This window comes from Hemiscyllium ocellatum, chromosome 3 (assembly GCF_020745735.1).
Source record: "Hemiscyllium ocellatum isolate sHemOce1 chromosome 3, sHemOce1.pat.X.cur, whole genome shotgun sequence".
NCBI classification, from domain to species: domain Eukaryota; kingdom Metazoa; phylum Chordata; class Chondrichthyes; order Orectolobiformes; family Hemiscylliidae; genus Hemiscyllium; species Hemiscyllium ocellatum.
In genome coordinates this window covers 58,291,405-58,311,359 of record NC_083403.1, presented here as the reverse complement: position 1 = coordinate 58,311,359, position 19,955 = coordinate 58,291,405, and the positions used below count along the sequence as shown (strand labels likewise).

Genomic DNA, 19,955 nt, shown 5'->3' with positions numbered 1-19,955 from the left:
AGTGATTACTCACTTCAATGTAGTGGATGCTGGGTTTTCAGTTTCAAGGAATGCCACAATTGAGTGATGAATATGCATCTCTAATTTTAAGTGTTTGTTTTTTTTAATTTTGGGGATTGGGGGTATTTGTTAACACTGAATTGTACAACAGGACATCAAGTAAGAGGGGTAGGATCCATGGTCAAATAGATTGTACATTGTGGGAGCAGCATGTTTGATGCCTGTTTGACAATTTGTGTTTTGCTTTGCTCTTATAAGACTGAAGTGTTTGCAATATCCTTCAGATCATGTTGAATGCTGAAGCAGACTGGAAACAGGCTTCAAAAGAAGTTAAATTACATATCACTTCGGTAAAAATTAGATCTACAGTTTAGTGTGGTTGAAAACTTATTCCAATGTATATTTAAATTGCCACTTAACATTATGCAAATAGTGTATTTTTTAACTGAACTCAAACTCCTTCAATAGGTGAAAAGATTTTTATCATTAAACTAATGCTATATCACTACACTTTGATTTCCAGTAATATTGTATTTCAAAGTAGATTAGCCAATCATATTATTATGTAAATATTCCTCTCAGAACTTTGTTAGTATGTGGCAACTAAAAATGTATATATAATGACAGTAAGAGGTGAGAAGTAGAATACCAACAATATGTTGGTGTGTGCATCACAGAATCTCAGTTGTTCCAGAGCAGAAGGAGGCCCCCGTCCCACTGAACATTTCAAATAAGCGTCAGCCTTGTAACTTTCCCTCCATCCCTTTTATATTGTTTGTATTTGGATAACCATTGTCTATGCCCTGGTCCTGTGCTGTGCACAGACCTCCAGCTTCCTACTGGTCAGGGTCCCCACAGGTCCACTGGTGCATTGGCCAAAATGGATCAAAGTAAAGCTCCTGATTTGCTTCCTATTCTGTTTACAATGTATCTGATCTCTGAAAAAGGAGTGATGCAAAAGATAGAAATGACCTTGGGTTTGAAGAGCAAAAATCCGTCAAAGTTTCAAGTTCAGTTGACCTCTGCTGGCCATGGCCCTCTGGCCCTTCCTTATAGGTCACAGACCCCAGACCCCTGTTATGGACTGTCTTATGGTACCCTGCTGGTTATGGTCACTTTCTATGCACCATCCCTATTCCCCTGCAGGTCAAGGTTCTATGGTAAAAAGTGAGGTCTGCAGATGCTGGAGATCAGAGCTAAAAATGTATTGCTGGTTAAAGCACAGCAGGTCAGGCAGCATCCAAGGAAAAGGACATTCGACGTTTCGGGCCGGAGCCCTTCATCAGGAATGAGGAGAGGGTGCCAGGCAGGCTAAGATAAAAGGTAGGGAGGAGGGACTTGGGGGACGGGCGATGGAGATGTGATAGGTGGAAGGAGGTCAAGGTGAGGGTGATAGGCTGGAGTGGGGAGGGGGCGGAGAGGTCAGGAAGAGGATTGCAGGTTAGGAGGGCGGTGCTGAGTTCAAGGGAATCGACTGAGACAAGGTGGGGGGAGGGGAAATGAGGAAACTGGAGAAATCTGAGTTCATCCCTTGTGTTTGGAGGGTTCCCAGGCGGAAGATGAGGCGTTCTTCCTCCAACCATCGTGTTGTTGTGTTCTGGCGATGGAGGAGTCCAAGGACCTGCATGTCTTCGGTGGAGTGGGAGGGAGAGTTAAAGTGTTGAGCCACGGGGTGGTTGGGTTGGTTGGTCCGGGCGTCCCAGAGGTGTTCCCTGAAGCGTTCTGCAAGTAGGCGGCCCGTCTCCCCAATGTAGAGGAGGCTACATCGGGTGCAGCGGATGCAATAGATGATGTGTGTGGAGGTGCAGGTGAATTTGTGGCAGATATGGAAGGATCCCTTGGGGCCTTGGAGAGAAGTAAGGGAGGAGGTGTGGGCGCAAGTTTTGCATTTCCTGCGGTTGCAGGGGAAGGTGCCGGGAGTGGAGGTTGGGTTGGTGGGGGGTGTGGACCTGACGAGGGAGTCACGAAGGGAGTGGTCTTTGCGGTACGCTGATAGGGGAGGGGAGGGAAATATATCCCTGGTGGTGGGGTCCGTTTGGAGTTGGCGGAAATGACGGTGGATGATACGCTGTATAAGGAGGTTGGTGGGGTGGTAGGTGAGAACCAGTGGGGTTCTGTCTTGGTGGCGGTTGGAGGGGCGGGGCTCAAGGGCGGAGGAGCAGGAAGTGGAGGAGATGTGGTGGAGGGCATCGTCGATCACGTCTGGGGGGAATCTGCAGTCCTTGAAGACGGAAGCCATCTGGGCTGTACGGTATTGGAACTGGTCCTCCTGGGAGCAGATGCGGCGGAGACGACGGAATTGGGAATATGGGATGGAGTTTTTACAGGGGACAGGGTGGGAGGAGGTGTAGTCCAGGTAGCTGTGGGAGTCAGTCGGTTTATAGTAGATGTCTGTGTTGAGTCGGTCGCCCGAGATAGAAATGGAAAGGTCTAGGAAGGGGAGGGAGGAGTCTGAGACAGTCCAGGTGAATTTGAGGTCGGGATGGAAGGTGTTGGTAAAGTTGATGAACTGTTCAACCTCCTCGTGGGAGCACGAGGCAGCGCCGATACAGTCATCGATGTAGCGGAGGAAAAGATGGGGGGTGGTGCCAGTGTAGTTGCGGAAGATGGGCTGTTCCACATATCCTACAAAGAGACAGGCATAGCAGGGGCCTATGCGGGTGCCCATGGCAACTCCTTTAGTTTGGAGGAAGTGGGAGGATTGGAAAGAGAAGTTATTCAGGGTCAAGACCAGTTCAGTCAGTCGAAGGAGGGTGTCAGTGGAAGGGTACTGGTTGGTGCGGCGGGAAAGGAAGAAGCGGTGGTCTTTGAGCCCTTCGTGATGGGGGATGGAGGTGTACAGGGACTGGATGTCCATCGTGAAGATAAGGCGTTGGGGACCAGGGAAGCGAAAATCATGGAGGTGGTGGAGGGCGTGGGTAGTGTCCCGAACGTAGGTGGGGAGTTCTTGGACTAAAGGGGACAGAACCGTGTCGAGGTATGCGGAGATGAGTTTGGTGGGGCAGGAGCAGGCTGAGACAATGGGTCAGCCATTTACCAACACCTTCCATCCCGACCTCAAATTCACCTGGACTGTCTCAGACTCCTCCCTCCCCTTCCTAGACCTTTCCATTTCTATCTCGGGCGACCGACTCAACACAGACATCTACTATAAACCGACTGACTCCCACAGCTACCTGGACTACACCTCCTCCCACCATGCCCCCTGTAAAAACTCCATCCCATATTCCCAATTCCGTCGTCTCCGCCGCATCTGCTCCCAGGAGGACAAGTTCCAAAACCGTACAGCCCAGATGGCCTCCTTCTTCAAGGACTGCAGATTCCCCCAGACGTGATCGACGATGCCCTCCACCGCATCTCCTCCACTTCCCGCTCCTCTGCCCTTGAGCCCCGCCCCTCCAACCGCCACCAAGACAGAACCCCACTGGTTCTCACCTACCACCCCACCAACCTCCTTATACAGCGTATCATCCACCGTCATTTCCGCCAATTCCAAACGGACCCCACCACCAGGGATATATTTCTCTCCCCTCCCCTATCAGCGTACCTCAAAGACCACTCCCTTCGTGACTCCCTCGTCAGGTCCACACCCCCCACCAACCCAACCTCCACTCCCGGCACCTTCCCCTGCAACCGCAGGAAATGCAAAACTTGCGCCCACACCTCCTCCCTTACTTCTCTCCAAGGCCCCAAGGGATCCTTCCATATCAGCCACAAATTTACCTGCACCTCCATACACATCATCTATTGCATCCGCTGCACCCGATGTGGCCTCCTCTACATTGGGGAGACGGGCCGCCTAGTTGCAGAACGCTTTCAGGGAACACCTCTGGGACGCCCGGACCAACCAACCCAACCACCCCGTGGCTCAACACTTTAACTCTCCCTCCCACTCCACCGAAGACATGCAGGTCCTTGGACTCCTCCATCGCCAGAACATAACAACATGACGGTTAGAGGAAGAGCGCCTCACCTTCTGCCTGGGAACCCTCCAACCACAAGGGATGAACTCAGATTTCTCCAGTTTCCTCATTTCCCCTCCCCCCACCTTGTCTCAGTCGATTCCCTTGAACTCAGCACCGCCCTCCTAACCTGCAATCCTCTTCCTGACCTCTCCGCCCCCACCCCACTCCGGCCTATCACCATCACCTTGACCTCCTTCCACCTATCACATCTCCATCGCCCCTCCCCAAGTCCCTCCTCCCTACCTTTTATCTTAGCCTGCCTGGCACCCTCTCCTCATTCCTGATGAAGGGCTCCGGCCCGAAACGTCGAATTTCCTGTTCCTTGGATGCTGCCTGACCTGCTGTGCTTTAACCAGCAACACATTTTCAGCAAGGTCCTATGGTCCCTTGCATGTCACAGTCCCCTACTGTGCACAGACCCTTGGCACCCTATTGAAAAGTGTATGAATATTGAATGAAGTTAAGATTAATCCTATCTCTAATGAGTCTTCTCCATGTTGGAATAGCCTGCTCACCATAGAAGTATAGACTTGCCTGTGAATAATAATTTTGGTGATTTATTATAGGACAGTCATTATTGAATCTGTAGTAATTGTCTCATTGTACAAATATCATAAGCTGGCTATGGAACAACAAAGTATGTGGGACATGAACACTAAGTCTGAAGAAAGGGATTGAAAATTAACAGTGCATTGAAATTTTCTTCAATCATCCATGAGTTCAAATTAATATTATTTTTCTCATGGTAGGTGGAGTGACCAACACTGCTCAGTACCAGAACAGACTTATGGTGTATGATCCAAGTCAGGTAGGCATTAATATTAATCCCTATATTGAGGTGAAATTTCACTGCATTCATCTTCGGCTTGAAGTTTTGTTGAGACTGAGGAAGTCTTCATATTAGCCAAAATGTCACTGGAACCCGGATTCTGGAAGTCTGGCCACAAAACTCAGGACACACCAGTTTTTCCAGGGAGTCAATTTGCTATTTGTGCACATGTGATTTATGGAGGTAACTGTCCATATTATAAATGTATCTGCCTTCAACGAAATACAGTTTTCACCAGTGGAATGCCAAAACATGATTATAGACCTTTCAGAGGAAAGTCTAAGCCTGCCAAAATTCTTTGGAAAGGTGGGGTACCCAATTTAATAGATCCAAGGAAACCTTTGCAAGAGGTAAATTGCCTATATGGAAGAGTGTTCTTTGATATTGTTCAATAACCACAATTTGGTACATAATATACACAGAGTCATAGAACATGGAAACAGACCCTTCGGTCCAGCTCATCCATACTGATCAGGTTCCTAAATTGAACTAGTCCCATTTGCCTGAGTTTGGCTCATATCCCTCTGAACCTTCCCTATTCATGTACATGTCCAAATGTCTTTTGAATGTTGTAATTGTACTTACCTCTACCGTTTATATTTGATGGAGCTGCCAAACTGTTTGGAATTATCAGACTGTTAAGGGGACAATCTCGTAGCATTTACATGTTTTGGGAAAAAAAGTCTGCAAGAGTAAATTTTTCAAAAAAGTCAGTGCTTGCTATTCTACTTTGTATGTTGACATGAGCCTCAGGGCTATCAGTAGAATGCGTGCTGTGTAACTGATTTCACAACATTTTCATTATCACAGCTGGTAGCAATCAGTTCGAAATATGATTAGCAGCTCAGTGTTTTGCATCAGTATTTACTGTCGAAAATGACGTGGAAGATATAGACTGTAGGGAAATAGATGGTGACATCTTGAAAAATGTCCATATTACAGAGGAGGAAGTGCGGGATACCTTGAAATGCATAAAAGTGGATAAATCCCCAGGACCTGATCAGGTGTACCCAAGAACTCTCTGGGAAGCTAGGGAAGTGATTACTGGGCCTCTTGCTAAGATATTTGTATCATCAATAGACACAGGTGAGGTGCTGGAAGACTGGAGGGTGGCTAATGTGGTGCCACTGTTTAAGAAAGATGGTAAGGACAAGCCAGGGAACTATAGACCAGCAAGCCTGACCTCGGTGGTGGGCAAGTTGTTGGAGGGAATCCTGAGGGACAGGATGTACATGTATTTGGAAAGGCAAGGACTGATTAGGGAAAGTCAACATGGCTTAATGCGTGGAAATCATGTCTCACAAACTTGATTGAGTTTTTTGAAGAAGTAATGAAGAGGATTGATGAGGGCAGAGTGGTAGATGTGGTCTATATGGACTTCAGTAAGGTGTTCGACAAAGTTCCTCCTGGGAGACTGGTTAGCAAGGTTAGATCTTATGGAATATAAGGAGAATTAGCCATTTGGATACTGAACTGTCTCAAAGGTAGAAGACAGAGGTGGTAGTGGAGGGTTGATTTTCAGACTGGAGACCTGTGACCAGTAGAGTACCCCAAGGATCGGTGCTGGGTCCACAACTTTTCATTTTTCATACAAATGATTTGGATGTGAGCGTAAAAGGTATGGTTAGAAAGTTTGCAGATGATGCCAAAATTGGAGGTGTAGTGGACAGTGAAAAAGGTTACCTCAGATTACAATGGGATCTTGATCAGATGGGCCAATGGGCTGAGAAGTGGCAGATGGAGTTTAATTTAGATAAATGTGAGGTGCTGCATTTTGGAAAAGCAAATCTTAGTAGGACTTATACACTTAATGGTAAGGTCCGAGGGAGTGGTGCTGAACAAAGAGACCTTGCAGTGCAGGTTCATAGCTCCTTGAAAGTGGAGTCGCAGGTAGATAGGATAGTGAAGAAGGCATTTGGTATGCTTTGCTGGAAAAGCGCAGCAGGTCAGGCAGCATCCAAGGAGCAGGAGAATCCATGTTTTGGGCATGAGCCCTTCTTCAGGAAAGAAGGGCTCATGCCCTCAACGTCGATTCTCCTGCTCCTTGGATGCTGTCTGACCTGCTGCGCTTTTCCAGCAACACATTTTCAGCTCTGATCTCCAGCATCTGCAATCCTCACTTTCTCCTATTTGGTAGGCTTTCCTTTATTGGTCAGAGTATTGAGTACAGAAGTTGGGAGTTCATGTTGCGGCTGTACAGGACATTAGTTAGGCCACTGTTGGAATATTGAATGTAATTCTGGCTTTCTTATCGAAAAAATATTGTGAAACTTGAAAGGGTTGAGAAAAGATTTACAGGGATGTTGCCAGGGTTGGAGGATTTGAGCTATAGGGAGAGGTTGAATAGGCTGGGGCTGTTTTCCCTGGAGTGATGGAGGTTGAGGAGTGATCTTAGAGGTTTATGAAATCATGAAGGGCATGGTAGGATAAATAGGCAAAGCTTTTTCCCTGGAATGGGGAGTCCAGAACTAGAGGGCATAGGTTTAGGGTGAGAGGGGGAAGATATAAAAGAGACGTAAGGGGCAACTTTTTCACATGGAGGGTGGTACGTGTATAGAATGAGCTGCCAGAGAAGTGGTGGAGGCTGGTACAATTGCAACATTTAAAAGGCATCAGGATGGGTATATGAATAGGAAGGGTTTAGAGGAATATGGGCCAGGTGCTGGCAGGTGGAACTTGATTGGGTTGGGATATCAGGTCAGCATGGATGAGTTGGACCAAAGGGTCTGTTTCTGTGCTGTACATCTCTATGATTATAACTCTATGTTAGCAAAGTCATTGAAAGTGGGGTTATGAATCCATAATTTTTTTCACTAGGACTGAGTAGTTGAAGTAATTTAATTGATGAATACTTTTGTATTAAAGTGCTTTGTTTTAAAAATAATAAATTCCTCAATAGACATTGAAGAGCATTGTTATATTTCATCTGAGCACGAGTCCTGAGGTCTTACCAGGGTAAATACTAGATGGATTGGATAAAGAATGGAAAGGCAAGGAGTGGTGGTTGGGGGACATGTACTCGCATGAGATGTCATATGAGCTATAAGAGGCTATGGATTATAGGTGGAAGTAGATAGGTTGGCGTGGAGGTTTGAGGAGCCACGGTTGAGTAGAGGGACATATGTGGACATGCAAGAAAACATGGCAGTGTAGGTGGGTACATAGGGAGTTTGAGAGGGTATACACGTGAGCATTGGAAGGCAATTTTGTTTGCTGCAATGAAGTTCAAGGTTATCAATGCAGGTATTCTCCTCAGCCCGTAGAGTAATACAGCATGGAAACAGCCCCTTCGGTCCAAACAGTCCATGCCAACATGTAATCACATAACTCCAAACTAAAATAGTTCTACCTGTCTGCTCCTGGCCCATATCTATCCAAACATTTCCTATTCATGTGCTCATCCAAATATCTTTTTAAACATTGCAATTGTACTCATTCCAGCACTTCCTCAGGAAGTTCAGTCCACACATGAACTGCCCCCTGTTTAAAAAAAATCTCCCCTTATGTCTTTTTTAAATCTCACTCCTCTCACCATTAAAAATATGCCCCCAATCTTGAAATCCCCAATCCTGGGGGAATTAATCCGATCTAAACCCCTAATTATTTTATGAACTTCTATCTCTACTCTTTGTAGACCTTCTGGGGTGGGTGTGTGTGTGTTAGCCGCGAGAAGGGCATTGGGGGATTTGAGATGTGGGAAGGATAGACAGCATCCCAACTCCAGTTGTCAGCCATCACCCCCTGTAACAAGAACTGAGTTGTCCAGGGCATTTTTGCCATATCGCTTTGCACTACTGATGCAATCCCATCTGGAATTTCAGCCTCTTCATCACTAATCTAGTGGCTGCATCAATTTGGAAAATGTAATTCATTAGACATTACAGAGACATTTCCCAAACACTCCACATCTAAAAAGAGTCTCACTGGATTGTCAGTTTGAGAATCAAGGTTACTGTCTTGTTACCATTATCCAGGTGGCTCCACCTTCCAGCTTGGCTCCAAACTAGGAATGCAGTCTCACTAACTTTGCCCTTAAATTACATCAAATATAGTCAAAAACAAAAACTCATTGCTTCAATACTAAAATAGTCCACTCAGAATTATATATGCATACTAATGTGGGTACTTTTTCAAACAGATGACCAGGTTAAACAATGAGTAGACTATGACATCTATCCAGACCAAGGAAATGATGATAATCCTTTGAACCTCGATGGATTTTCATGAATTTGTTTTATAAATAAACCTTCAATTTTAAACCTAATTTTGTTCAAAGCTCAAAGAAAACCTGTAGTAAACCGACATAATTGTTTACCAATATTAACTCTGCATGTCCTTGGCAGAGTGGGAGGGGGAATTAAAGTGTTCAGCCACGGGGCGATTGGGTTGGTTGATGCGGGTGTGCCAGAAGTATTCCCTGAAACGTTTGGCAAGTAGGTGGCCTATCTCCCCAATGTATAGGAGACCACATCGGGTGCAGTGGATGCAGTAAATGATGTGTGTGGAGGTGCAGGTGAATTTCTGATGGATATTGAAGGATCCATTGGGGCCTTGGAGGGAAATGAGGGGGGAGGTGTGGGTGCAAGGAGACACTTTGCAGAGTTAATATTGGTAGTTAGCTAGGAGATTAAGAAGCAGAACCTCAAAGGTATTAATTTCTGGATTACTTCCAGTGCCAGTCCAATGCTAATCAGAGTAGGATTAAGAAGATAGGGCTGAGGAGATGGTATAGTGGGTAAGGATTCAGATTTTTGGATCATTTGGATTTCCTCTGGAGCAGAAAAGCTATTCAAAATGGATGAGTTTCACCTGAACTGGAAGGGGACTAGTATTCTGGTGGTGAGTTTTGCGAGTGCTAATCAGAAGCCTTTAAACTTGTGGCAAGTGTGGGGCAGCAGGGGATGGGGGGGATCCTAAGTAGTTCTGAGAATAGAAAGACAGAAGAATAAGGTTCGTAATTTTAAAAACAAAGCAAGTTAGTTAGAAAAGGCAGGCAAGAGTAAATCAGAGAATGATGTAACTCTGAAGAAATAAAATCCATTTACTTCAATGCAAGAAGTCTTCCAGGTGAGGCAGATGAATTTGGCATGTATCACAAAATGGGACTGGGACATCATAGCTATTACAGAAAAATGGCTGAGGGAAGGACGGGACTAGCAGCTCAATATTATGGGGTTTAGATGCTATAGGAAGGATATAAAGGGAGGCAAGAGTGGAGGAACAGTGGCATTTTTAATTCAGGTGCAAATGTGTTGCTGGTCAAAGCACAGCAGGTTAGGCAGCATCTCAGGAATAGAGAATTTGACGTTTCGAGCATAAGCCCTTCATCAGGAATAAGAGAGAGAGCCAAGCAGGCTGAGATAAAAGGTAGGGAGGAGGGACTAGGGGGAGGGGCGATGGAGGTGGGATAGGTGGAAGGAGGTCAAGGTGAGGGTGATAGGCCGGAGTGGGGTGGGGGCGGAGAGGTCAGGAAGAGGATTACAGGTTAGGAGGGCGGTGCTGAGTTGAGGGAACCGACTGAGACAAGGTGGGGGGAGGGCACCCATCCCGACCTGAAATTCACCTGGACTGTCTCAGACTCCTCCCTCCCCTTCCTAGACCTTTCCATTTCTATCTCGGGCGACCGACTCAACACAGACATCTATTATAAACCGACTGACTCCCACAGCTACCTGGACTACACCTCCTCCCACCCTGCCCCCTGTAAAAACGCCATCCCATATTCCCAATTCCTTCGTCTCCGCCGCATCTGCTCCCAGGAGGACCAATTCCAACACCGCACAGCCCAGATGGCCTCCTTCTTCAAGGACCGCAGATTCCCCCCAGACGTGATCGACGATGCCCTCCACCGCATCTCCTCCACTTCTCGCTCCTCCGCCCTTGAGCCCCGCTCCTCCAACCGCCACCAAGACAGAACCCCACTGGTTCTCACCTACCACCCCACCAACCTGCGCATACAACGTATTGTCCGCCGCCATTTCCGCCACCTCCAAACGGACCCCACCACCAAGGATATATTTCCCTCCCCTCCCCTATCAGCGTTCCGCAAGGACCACTCCCTTCGTGACTCCCTTGTCAGATCCACACCCCCCACCAACCCAACCTCCACCTCCGGCACCTTCCCCTGCAACCGCAGGAAATGTAAAACTTGCGCCCACACCTCCACACTCACTTCCCTCCAAGGCCCCAAGGGATCCTTCCATATCCACCACAAGTTCACCTGTACCTCCACACACATCATCTATTGCATCCGCTGCACCCGATGTGGCCTCCTCTATATTGGTGAGACAGGCCGCTTACTTGCGGAACGCTTCAGAGAACACCTCTGGGCCGCCCGAACCAACCAACCCAATCACCCCGTGGCTCAACACTTTAACTCCCCCTCCCACTCCACCGAGGACATGCAGGTCCTTGGACTCCTCCACCGGCAGAACACAACTACACGACGGCTGGAGGAGGAGCGCCTCATCTTCCGCCTGGGAACCCTCCAACCACAAGGTATGAATTCAGATTTCTCCAGCTTCCTCATTTCCCCTCCCCCCACCTTGTCTCAGTCGGTTCCCTCAACTCAGCACCGCCCTCCTAACCTGCAATCCTCTTCCTGACCTCTCCGCCCCCACCCCACTCCGGCCTATCACCCTCACCTTGACCTCCTTCCACCTATCCCACCTCCATCGCCCCTCCCCCTAGTCCCTCCTCCCTACCTTTTATCTCAGCCTGCTTGGCTCTCTCTCTTATTCCTGATGAAGGGCTTATGCTCGAAACGTCAAATTCTCTATTCCTGAGATGCTGCCTAACCTGCTGTGCTTTGACCAGCAACACATTTGCAGCTGTGATCTCCAGCATCTGCAGACCTCATTTTTTACTCGCAACTTTTTAATTCAGGAAAAACATTACTGCTGTACTTAGGATATCTCTGAGGGATCATCCAGTGACGCTATAGGAATTGAACTCAGAAATAAGAAGACAATGATCACCTTGATGGGATTGTACTATCGGCCCCCAATAGTCAGAGGGAAATTGAGGAGCAAACCTCTAGAGAGATCACAGATATATGTAAGAATAATAGACTTATAATAGTAGGGGATTTTAGCTTTTCAAATGTTGCTGGGACTGTCATAGTGTTAAGGGCTTGGATAGTGAGGAATTTGTTACATATGTTCAAAACAATTTTCTTTATCAATATGCAGATATACCTACTAGAGAGAGAGAGAGGGTAAAACTTGACCTTCTCTTGGGAAATAAGGCGGAGTAAGCAACAGAAGTATTAGTGGGGGAGTACTTCGGGACTAGTGATCATAATTCTATTAGTATTAAAATATCTAAGGAAAAGGATAGGCCTTGCATAAAAAATAAAGTTCTTAATTAGAATATGAGTTTTGATGGTATGAAATTGGAACTTTCAAAAATTGATTGGAGTAGATTGCTTGCAGGTAAAAAAATGACTGGTAAATGGGAGGGTTTCGAAAGTGAGATTACAAGAGTTCATAGGCTCTAAAGTGAAGGGTAAGGCTGGTAAGAGTAAGGAACAATAGATGAATAAAGATATTGGAGCTCTGGTTAAGAATAAGAAGGAGTTACATATTAGGTATGGACCACTGGGATCAAGTGAATTTCTTGAAGAGTATTAGGGGTGTAGGGGCATTGTTAAGAGGAAATTCAGGAGGGCAAAAAGGATATTTGAGATACCCTTGGCAAATAAGGTTAAGGATAATCCAAAGAGATTCTACAAGTACATTAAGAGCAAAAGGGCTACTAGGGATAGAAAAGGGCCTCTTAACGATCAATGTGGTCATCTATGTGTGGAACCACAGGAGATGGGAGAGAAACTAAATGAGTATTTTTTACTGTGGAGGAAGAAATGGAGGCTAGAGAACTCAGGGAAACAAATATTGATCTTTTGAAAACAATCTACATTGTAGATGAGGAAGTGCTGGAGGTCTTAAACATAAATGTGGTTAAATCTCCAGGACCTGGTCAAGTCTACCCCAGCATGTTTTGGGACGTTGGGGAGGAAATTACAGGGCCCCTAGCAGAGATATTTGTATCATCTACAGCCATGGGAGTAATTCTGTGTCTTTATTTCAGAAAGACTGTAAGGAGAAGCCTAGGAACTATAAACCCATGAGTCTGACATCAGTAAGTTATTGGAGAGGATTCTGAGAGATCAAATATACAGGCATTTAGAAAGACAAGGACTGATTAGAGACAGTCAACGTGGCTTTGTGTGTGGGAAATCCTCTCTCTCAAACTTGATTGCATCTTCTAAGGATGTAACCAGAAATTGATGAGAGCAAAGCGGTGGACATTGTCCACACGGACTTTACAAAAGTCTTTGACAAGGTTCCAGATGATAGACTAATTAGTAAAGTTAGATCAAATGGGATTCAGGGAGAGCTTGCCAAGTGATACAAAATTGGCTTGATGGTAGGAAACAGAGGCTGGTGGTAAAAGGTTGCTTGTTGGACTAGAGGCCTATGACAAGTGGTGTTTCACACAGTGCGGTGCTGGGTCCACTTTTTTTTGTCATTTATATAAATGATTTGGATGAGAATTTAGGAAGCATGGTGATTAAGTTCGCAGATGACTCCAAAAATGGTGATATAGTTGACAGTGAAGAAAGTTATCAAAGACTACAAAGGGATCTTGATCAATTGGGCCAGTGGTCTGAGGAGTGGCAGATGGAGTTTAATTTGGATAAATGCGAGGTATTGCATTTTGGTAAAACAAACAAGGGCAGGACTTATACATTGGATGGTAGGCCCCAAAGTAGCAATGTCAAACAGAAAGTTCTAGGGGTTATAGAACCCCTATAGTTAATTGAAGTTTGTGTCACAGGTAGACAAAGTGGTTAAGAAGGCATTTAACATGCTTTTCTCCTTTACTCACCACTAAGTGTAGGTGTTGGGATGTCATATTAAGGTTGTACAGGACATTGGTGAGGCCACTTTTGGAGTACTGTGTACAGCTCCGGTCGTCTGGCTTTCCGAAGGATATTATTACTTTGGAGAGGGTTCGGAAAAGATTTACCAGGATGTTGCTGGGACTGGAGCGTCTGAATTATATGATAGGCTGGGACTTTTTCACTGGATTGTAGGAAGTTGAGGGATGACCTTATTGAGGTTTATAATCTCATGAGGGGCTTAGATAAGATGAATAGCAAAGTCTTTTGTTCAGAGTAGGGGAGTTCAAAACTAGCGGGCATATTTTAAGGTGAGAGAAGAAAGAGGCCTGAGGGACAAAATTTTGTCATAGAGGGTTGTTCTTATGTTGAATGAACTGCCAGAGGAATTTGTAGATGCAGATACAGTTACAACATTTAAAAGACATTTAGACAGATTCATGAAGACCATAATTTAAAGGAACAGAAACTAGACCATTCAGCCCATCGAGTCTGCTGTGCCATTCAATCAGGGCTGATACATTTATCAAGGAGAAAGTGAGGACTGCAGATACTGGAGATCAGAGCTGAAAATGTGTTGCTGGAAAAGCGCAGCAGGTCAGGCAGCATCCAAGGAGCAGGAGAATCAAATTTTCGGGCATGAGCCCTTCTTCAGGAACCTGTTTCTGAAGATAGTTTCCTGAAGAAGGGCTCATCTTCAGAAACAGGTTCCTGAAGAAGGGCTCATGTCCGAAATGTCGATTCTCCTGCTCCTTGGAAGCTGCCTGACCTGCTGCACTTGTCCAGCAACACATTTTCAGCTCTGATACATTTGTCAACCTATTCTCCTGCTTTCTCCCTGGAATTCTTGATCCCCTCGATACTTAAGAACTATCTACTCAGTCTTAAATATACTTAATGACCTGGCCTCCACAATCTTCTGTGGCAATGAATTCCATAGATTCACCACTCTGGTTGAAGAAGTTTCTCCTCATCTCTGTTGTAAAAGGTCTTCCCTTTACTCTAAGGCTGTGCCTTCTAGTCCTCGCCTCACCTATGAATGGAAACATTTTTCCAACATTTACTCTGTCGGATCATTCAGTAATCTGTATGTTTCAGTTAGATTCCCCTCATCCTTCTAAATGCCATCGAGTATAAACCCAGAGTCCTCAAATGTTATGCTGTTTATTTCTGGGACCATTCTCAAGGACCTCATCTGAACACACTCCAGGGCCAGTATGATGCCTTATAGAGACTCAGAAGTACATCCCTGCTTTTATATTCAAGTCCTCTCAAAATAAATGTCAACACTGCATTTTCCTTCCTCACCACTGACTCAACCTGCAAGTTTACCTTTAGAGAATCCTGGACTAGAGCTCCATGAATTAGAAAAGTTTAAACCTTTTAGTAGGATATGGGCCAAATATAGACAAATGGAACTAGTTTAGTTTGGGAAACATAGTCAGCACAGACTTGGTGGGTGGAAGTTTCTGTTTTTGTCCTTTATGACGTTATGACTCTAATAATGGTTGCTTTCAAAACAGTTAAATTGCAGTCCAGTTTGGCTGGGTGAACTGCCTCTGAAGGAGGAAGAGGAGAATCAACATGTAAGATGGAAGAGAACAGGATAGAAATGCTCATAGAAATTGGAGTATCTGTAATCTTGGTTGAATGATGTATTGGATAATCTAGGAGTGAGAATAACAACGAGTTAGACTAATGAATAATGTATAATGCCTCCTCACATGATGCTAGTCATTGAAACCATAACTCAGCCCCTGCCAATGATCATCAGCACATTTTCTCCAAGAAGGGATAGTGTGTGTTAGTAAGCTGAACATCTGGTGATTATCTTTTGAGTGAAGATGCCGAGTCTCATTCTGCAGAAGAGAAAGATGGAAGAATTTTCATGACATACAGGGCAAACCCCCCCCCCCCCCCCCCCCCACCCAAACTGTATTCGCAGTCCAGATTCTGCTGTTTCAGTTACCTGCGGTGCGAACATATTACAGGGAACCATCCTGAACCAGGGACAAGAGGGCTGATGGGAAAGTACATTTCCCATTTAAATGAATGGGTTTCCACCTACCTGTGGTTTCAGGCTTTCGTGGTAGGTGTTGGGAACGTATCTCCATGGATATTGGGGGGGTACTACTGTATTGTGAATGTGTCTATCGTGGTTGAATGACTAGTATGCAGAGTGTTTGATGAGGTGAATGTGAAGCACGGGGTTATAATTGTGTTACAGTTTGAGAGTTTGGAGAAAAGGACATAGAGTGAAGAGATGTTGCAATGATTGTCAGAGGACATAGGGAACCAGGGCTGCAGCGTTGATGACATGTACAGAGCATAAGAATGGTATTCAAAACATGACAACTTTGCTGAGGTGATTGAGTTTCTTTCTATATTCCAGCTATTTTTTGGAATTAATCTCCTTCATGATTTCTTCCCATTGGTGCATTTTGTTTCAGGACAGTTTTCTCCTCTGTTGGATTAGGATCTCACTCTTCTGTTCACTGCCTGGACGCCCCCCCCCCCCCCTCAACCCCAAAAGAATCACTGAAAACCTTAGTGGGTGTGCTTTGCTGCATCTGTGTTTTAAGAAAGGCTACCTTTTAGAGTTAGAGTTTTTCACAGAATGGAAAGAGACCCTTCAGGCCATTGTTTTCAGGCTGGTCATCAAGCACCTATATATTGTAATCCCAATTTCCAGCATTTGGCTTGTAGTTTTAAATGCTATGGTATTTCAAGTGCTCAACTATATATTTAAATTTCTTGGAGGAATCCTCTGCCTCAACCACCCTTTTAGGCAGGGAGCTCCAGATACCTACCACCACCAAGGTGAAAAACATTTTCCTCAAATTCTGACTAAGCCTTTGGCTCCTTACCTTAAATCTGTGCCCCTGGTTATTGACCCCTGTACTAAGGGAGCATTTTCTCTCCAGATAATCTATTTATGCCCCATTTAAAATTGTGCATAACAATCAAATTTCCCCTCAGCCTTCTGTGCTCTAAGGAAAGCAACCCCAACCCCTCTCTTCAGAGCAGGGGCACTCCTGCCCAGGCAACTTCCTGGTGAATCTCCTCTGCACCTTCTCCATTGCAATCACATCCATCCGATAGTGCTAGTGCAGTGACCAGAAGTGCACACAGTACTCCTGCTGTGGCCTAACCAAAGTTTCTACAGCTCTACCTTTTTTTTTAAAAAATTCATTCATGAGATGTGGGCATCACTGGCTAGGTGAGCATTTAATGTTCATTCCTAATTGCCAGTGGGCACTTAAGAATCAGCCCACATGACTTTGGGTCTGGGGCCAGACTGGGTAAGGATGACCGATTTCCTTCCCTAAAGGGCATTAGTGAACAAGATGTTTTTCCACTGGCAATTGCAATGGTTTCATGGTCATCGTTAGTCCATTAATTCCAGATCTGTTTTTGAATTTGTTATTGATGCAAAGTCTACTATGAGCCATAGCTGGATTTGAATCCTCGTCCTTAGAACATTAGCTGGGTCTCTGGATTGATAGCCTATTGACAATACCAACAGGCCATTGTCTACTCTCTCCTTGCTCCTGTATTTGATGTCTCAACTAATAAAGATAAGTATCTCATATATGCTCTTAACATCTTATCTACCTGCTTTCAAGGATGTATGAACATACACACCACGGTCTGTCTGATCCTGTGTACTTCCCAGCATCTTACCATTCAATGCATACTCTTTCATGTCACGCATGCCCTATATCTGGCTTGGGTGCACATATCAAGCATTTGATACATCATGATAAGGTCTTTGGGCTAATTTGATGTGCTGCCAGAGATAATATTAAATAGACATATATAACAAGCAGCAGTCTGTTCCCAGCATGTTCAGTTTTGGGCACTACTGAATTTCAAGACCATGATGTTTTTCAGTAATGAGTCAGTGAGTCATTAAAACATATTTGCACACAATCTGACCCAGTTTGAGTCTTATTATTAATCATTTATTTAATTAATTTACACTAATCAGCTTGCAAGTGGAGCCCCACAATGCAGTATCGGGCATTAAGATTAAGCCCAGGATGTGTCTATGATTGGATATGAGGGCCTGAGGGCTGTGCAAGCAATAGGAAACAAAAACAGCTCCCGATAGGTTTAGCCCCTACAAAACAGACATGACCAGGAAACAAATGCAGTTCCCAATAGGTTTAACCCCTACAAAACACAGACATGGCCAAGAAGCCTTGTTCTTTTGTTTTTTTTTAAAGTTAGATAGCTGTCAGAGCTGCATTGGTTCGAGGCTTACTGACTAAATGAAATAATTGAATATTTGGAAAAGGTTTCTTAAGGCTATATTGCACATTTTTCAGCAATAATTTGTAGAGATGGAGAATGTTTTAGTATACAGTTCTGAATCTCTTTACAGTCAACCCTCTGTACTTACAGATTATGGAGGAAGGGAAAATCAGAGGAAACCTGCAAGATATACATGGTGACCTTGAATATGCCATTTAGGAATGAACCAATGAGGACACATTTGTATTATAGGTTTTAGCCTCTTTCCTACATTTACTGCAGATTTCAATTAAAGATTTCTAAAGATAGATTAGAATCTCTACAGTATGGAAACAGGCCCTTTGGCCCAACAAGTCCATACCGACATTCCAAAGAGTAACCCACCCAGACCCATTCCCCTAGCCTATCTTTACCTCTGATTAATGCATCTAACATACTGGGCGATTTAGCCTGGCCAATTCACTTGATCTTCACATCTTTGGACTGTGGGACGAAACCAGAGAAAACCCACACAGAAACAGGGAGAATGTGCAAATTCCACACAGTCACCCAGTGCTTGAATCGAACCCAGGTCCCTGACGCTGTGAGGTAGCAGTGCTAACCACTATGCCACTGTCCGCCCCATCAATAAACATGACACTGTTGTACAATCGTTCCCAATGAAGAGCTTATGCCCGAAACATTGACTATCCTGCTCCTCAGATGCTGCCTGACCAGCTGTGCGTTTCTAGCATCACACTTTTTGAGTTTTGTACAAGCAGTTTTGCAAACACGTTCCAGTGGCTGGTTCTTTGAACTTTCTTTAATCTGGCAGCTTCTCCTCAGTTCACACATGAACCTCAGCATTCTGCCTGCCACTCTATGCCTCCTTTTGGGTTATTCCTTCCCAAGTCATCATGCTAGCATTGACCCTGCCTGGGACCCAGCTGATTTCTCAATTGCAGCGCTACAGCAGAATGTCCATTTAGCAGCTCATCAGCTGCTCCATGGATCAGACTGGAACTCAAAAACGCCTCATTTTGACAAAAACAGGGCCTACCATGTGCCCATGGTAGTAGTTCGGGCTTCTTAAATGTCCTGTCATCTGGAGAGCAATTGCATGGAGTGATCTGCAAGTGATTAAAAATAACTTACACTGAACTCGGTGTAATTTTTAATATCTTCCTGACTCAGAATAAATGGATCAGCCGCAGTCCAATGTTACAGAGGCGGGTATATCATGTCATGGCAGCCGTCAAGAGAAAACTTTATGTTCTTGGAGGAAATGATTTGGACTACAACAATGATCGGATTTTAGTTCGTCAAATTGACTGTTATAACATAGACACTGACCAGTGGGTACGCTGCCATTTCAATCTACTCACAGGTAGGTGTTTTTAGGTTTCCTTTTTGAGAATTCTCCATTAATTAGGTTTGATCAAGTTTCTTGTCAAGTGTGCTGGAGAAATTAAATATAACTCATTAACTACAAACTTATATTATCACTCCTGGAATAATTTTATGCTGATTTATTTGTACCAGTATTTTGATACATTGATTGCAATTCTTGATAGTGACAGTGCTGTCCATCGTTCTGTTTGCCAGTGGTGAACTGACAGCACAATTTGCTGAGAGAAAAAAAAATTCCTATATGCCTCAGCATGAATTGCAGTGAATTGGGAGTAGCCTTGGGAAAATAAAGTTCATCAGCTTTTAGTACTTGCATGTTGGAGAACATAGGAGTTTCATTAAATAATATTAATGAATTGAACAAATTTCCGAGAATTGTACTTTTATTCAAATCCCTCTACATTTTTCTTCCAGCTGAAATCAACATTATTGCAGTGCCTGAAATACTTGATTTGTAAAACACTCCTCTGACACAGGAACTGCAGAATGCAGTCAGACTAAGGAAGTATCCCAGTTTAATCAGTTTTAATATTCAAGTGTACCGAAGTATTTTACTGTAGGTTATGGATTTACTAAATTTACTTCTGTAAACTCAGTGGACCTCCTGTTCAAG

General features: G+C 44.7%; 1 protein-coding gene across 7 annotated transcripts in view; it reads left to right on the top strand.

Moving 5' to 3' along the window:
* Positions 1-19,955, top strand: part of klhl32 (kelch-like family member 32) — a 253,841-nt gene that overhangs the window by 227,576 nt on the left and 6,310 nt on the right. For 5 of the 7 annotated variants that reach the window (XM_060820859.1, XM_060820854.1, XM_060820853.1 and 2 more), the window contains 2 exons: positions 4,715-4,773; positions 19,127-19,319. In XM_060820859.1, the coding sequence (XP_060676842.1) occupies positions 4,715-4,773; positions 19,127-19,319 (252 nt within the window). The remainder of the gene's footprint in view (positions 1-4,714; positions 4,774-19,126; positions 19,320-19,955) is intronic. The other 2 variants (XM_060820879.1, XM_060820871.1) reach the window with 1 other exon arrangement.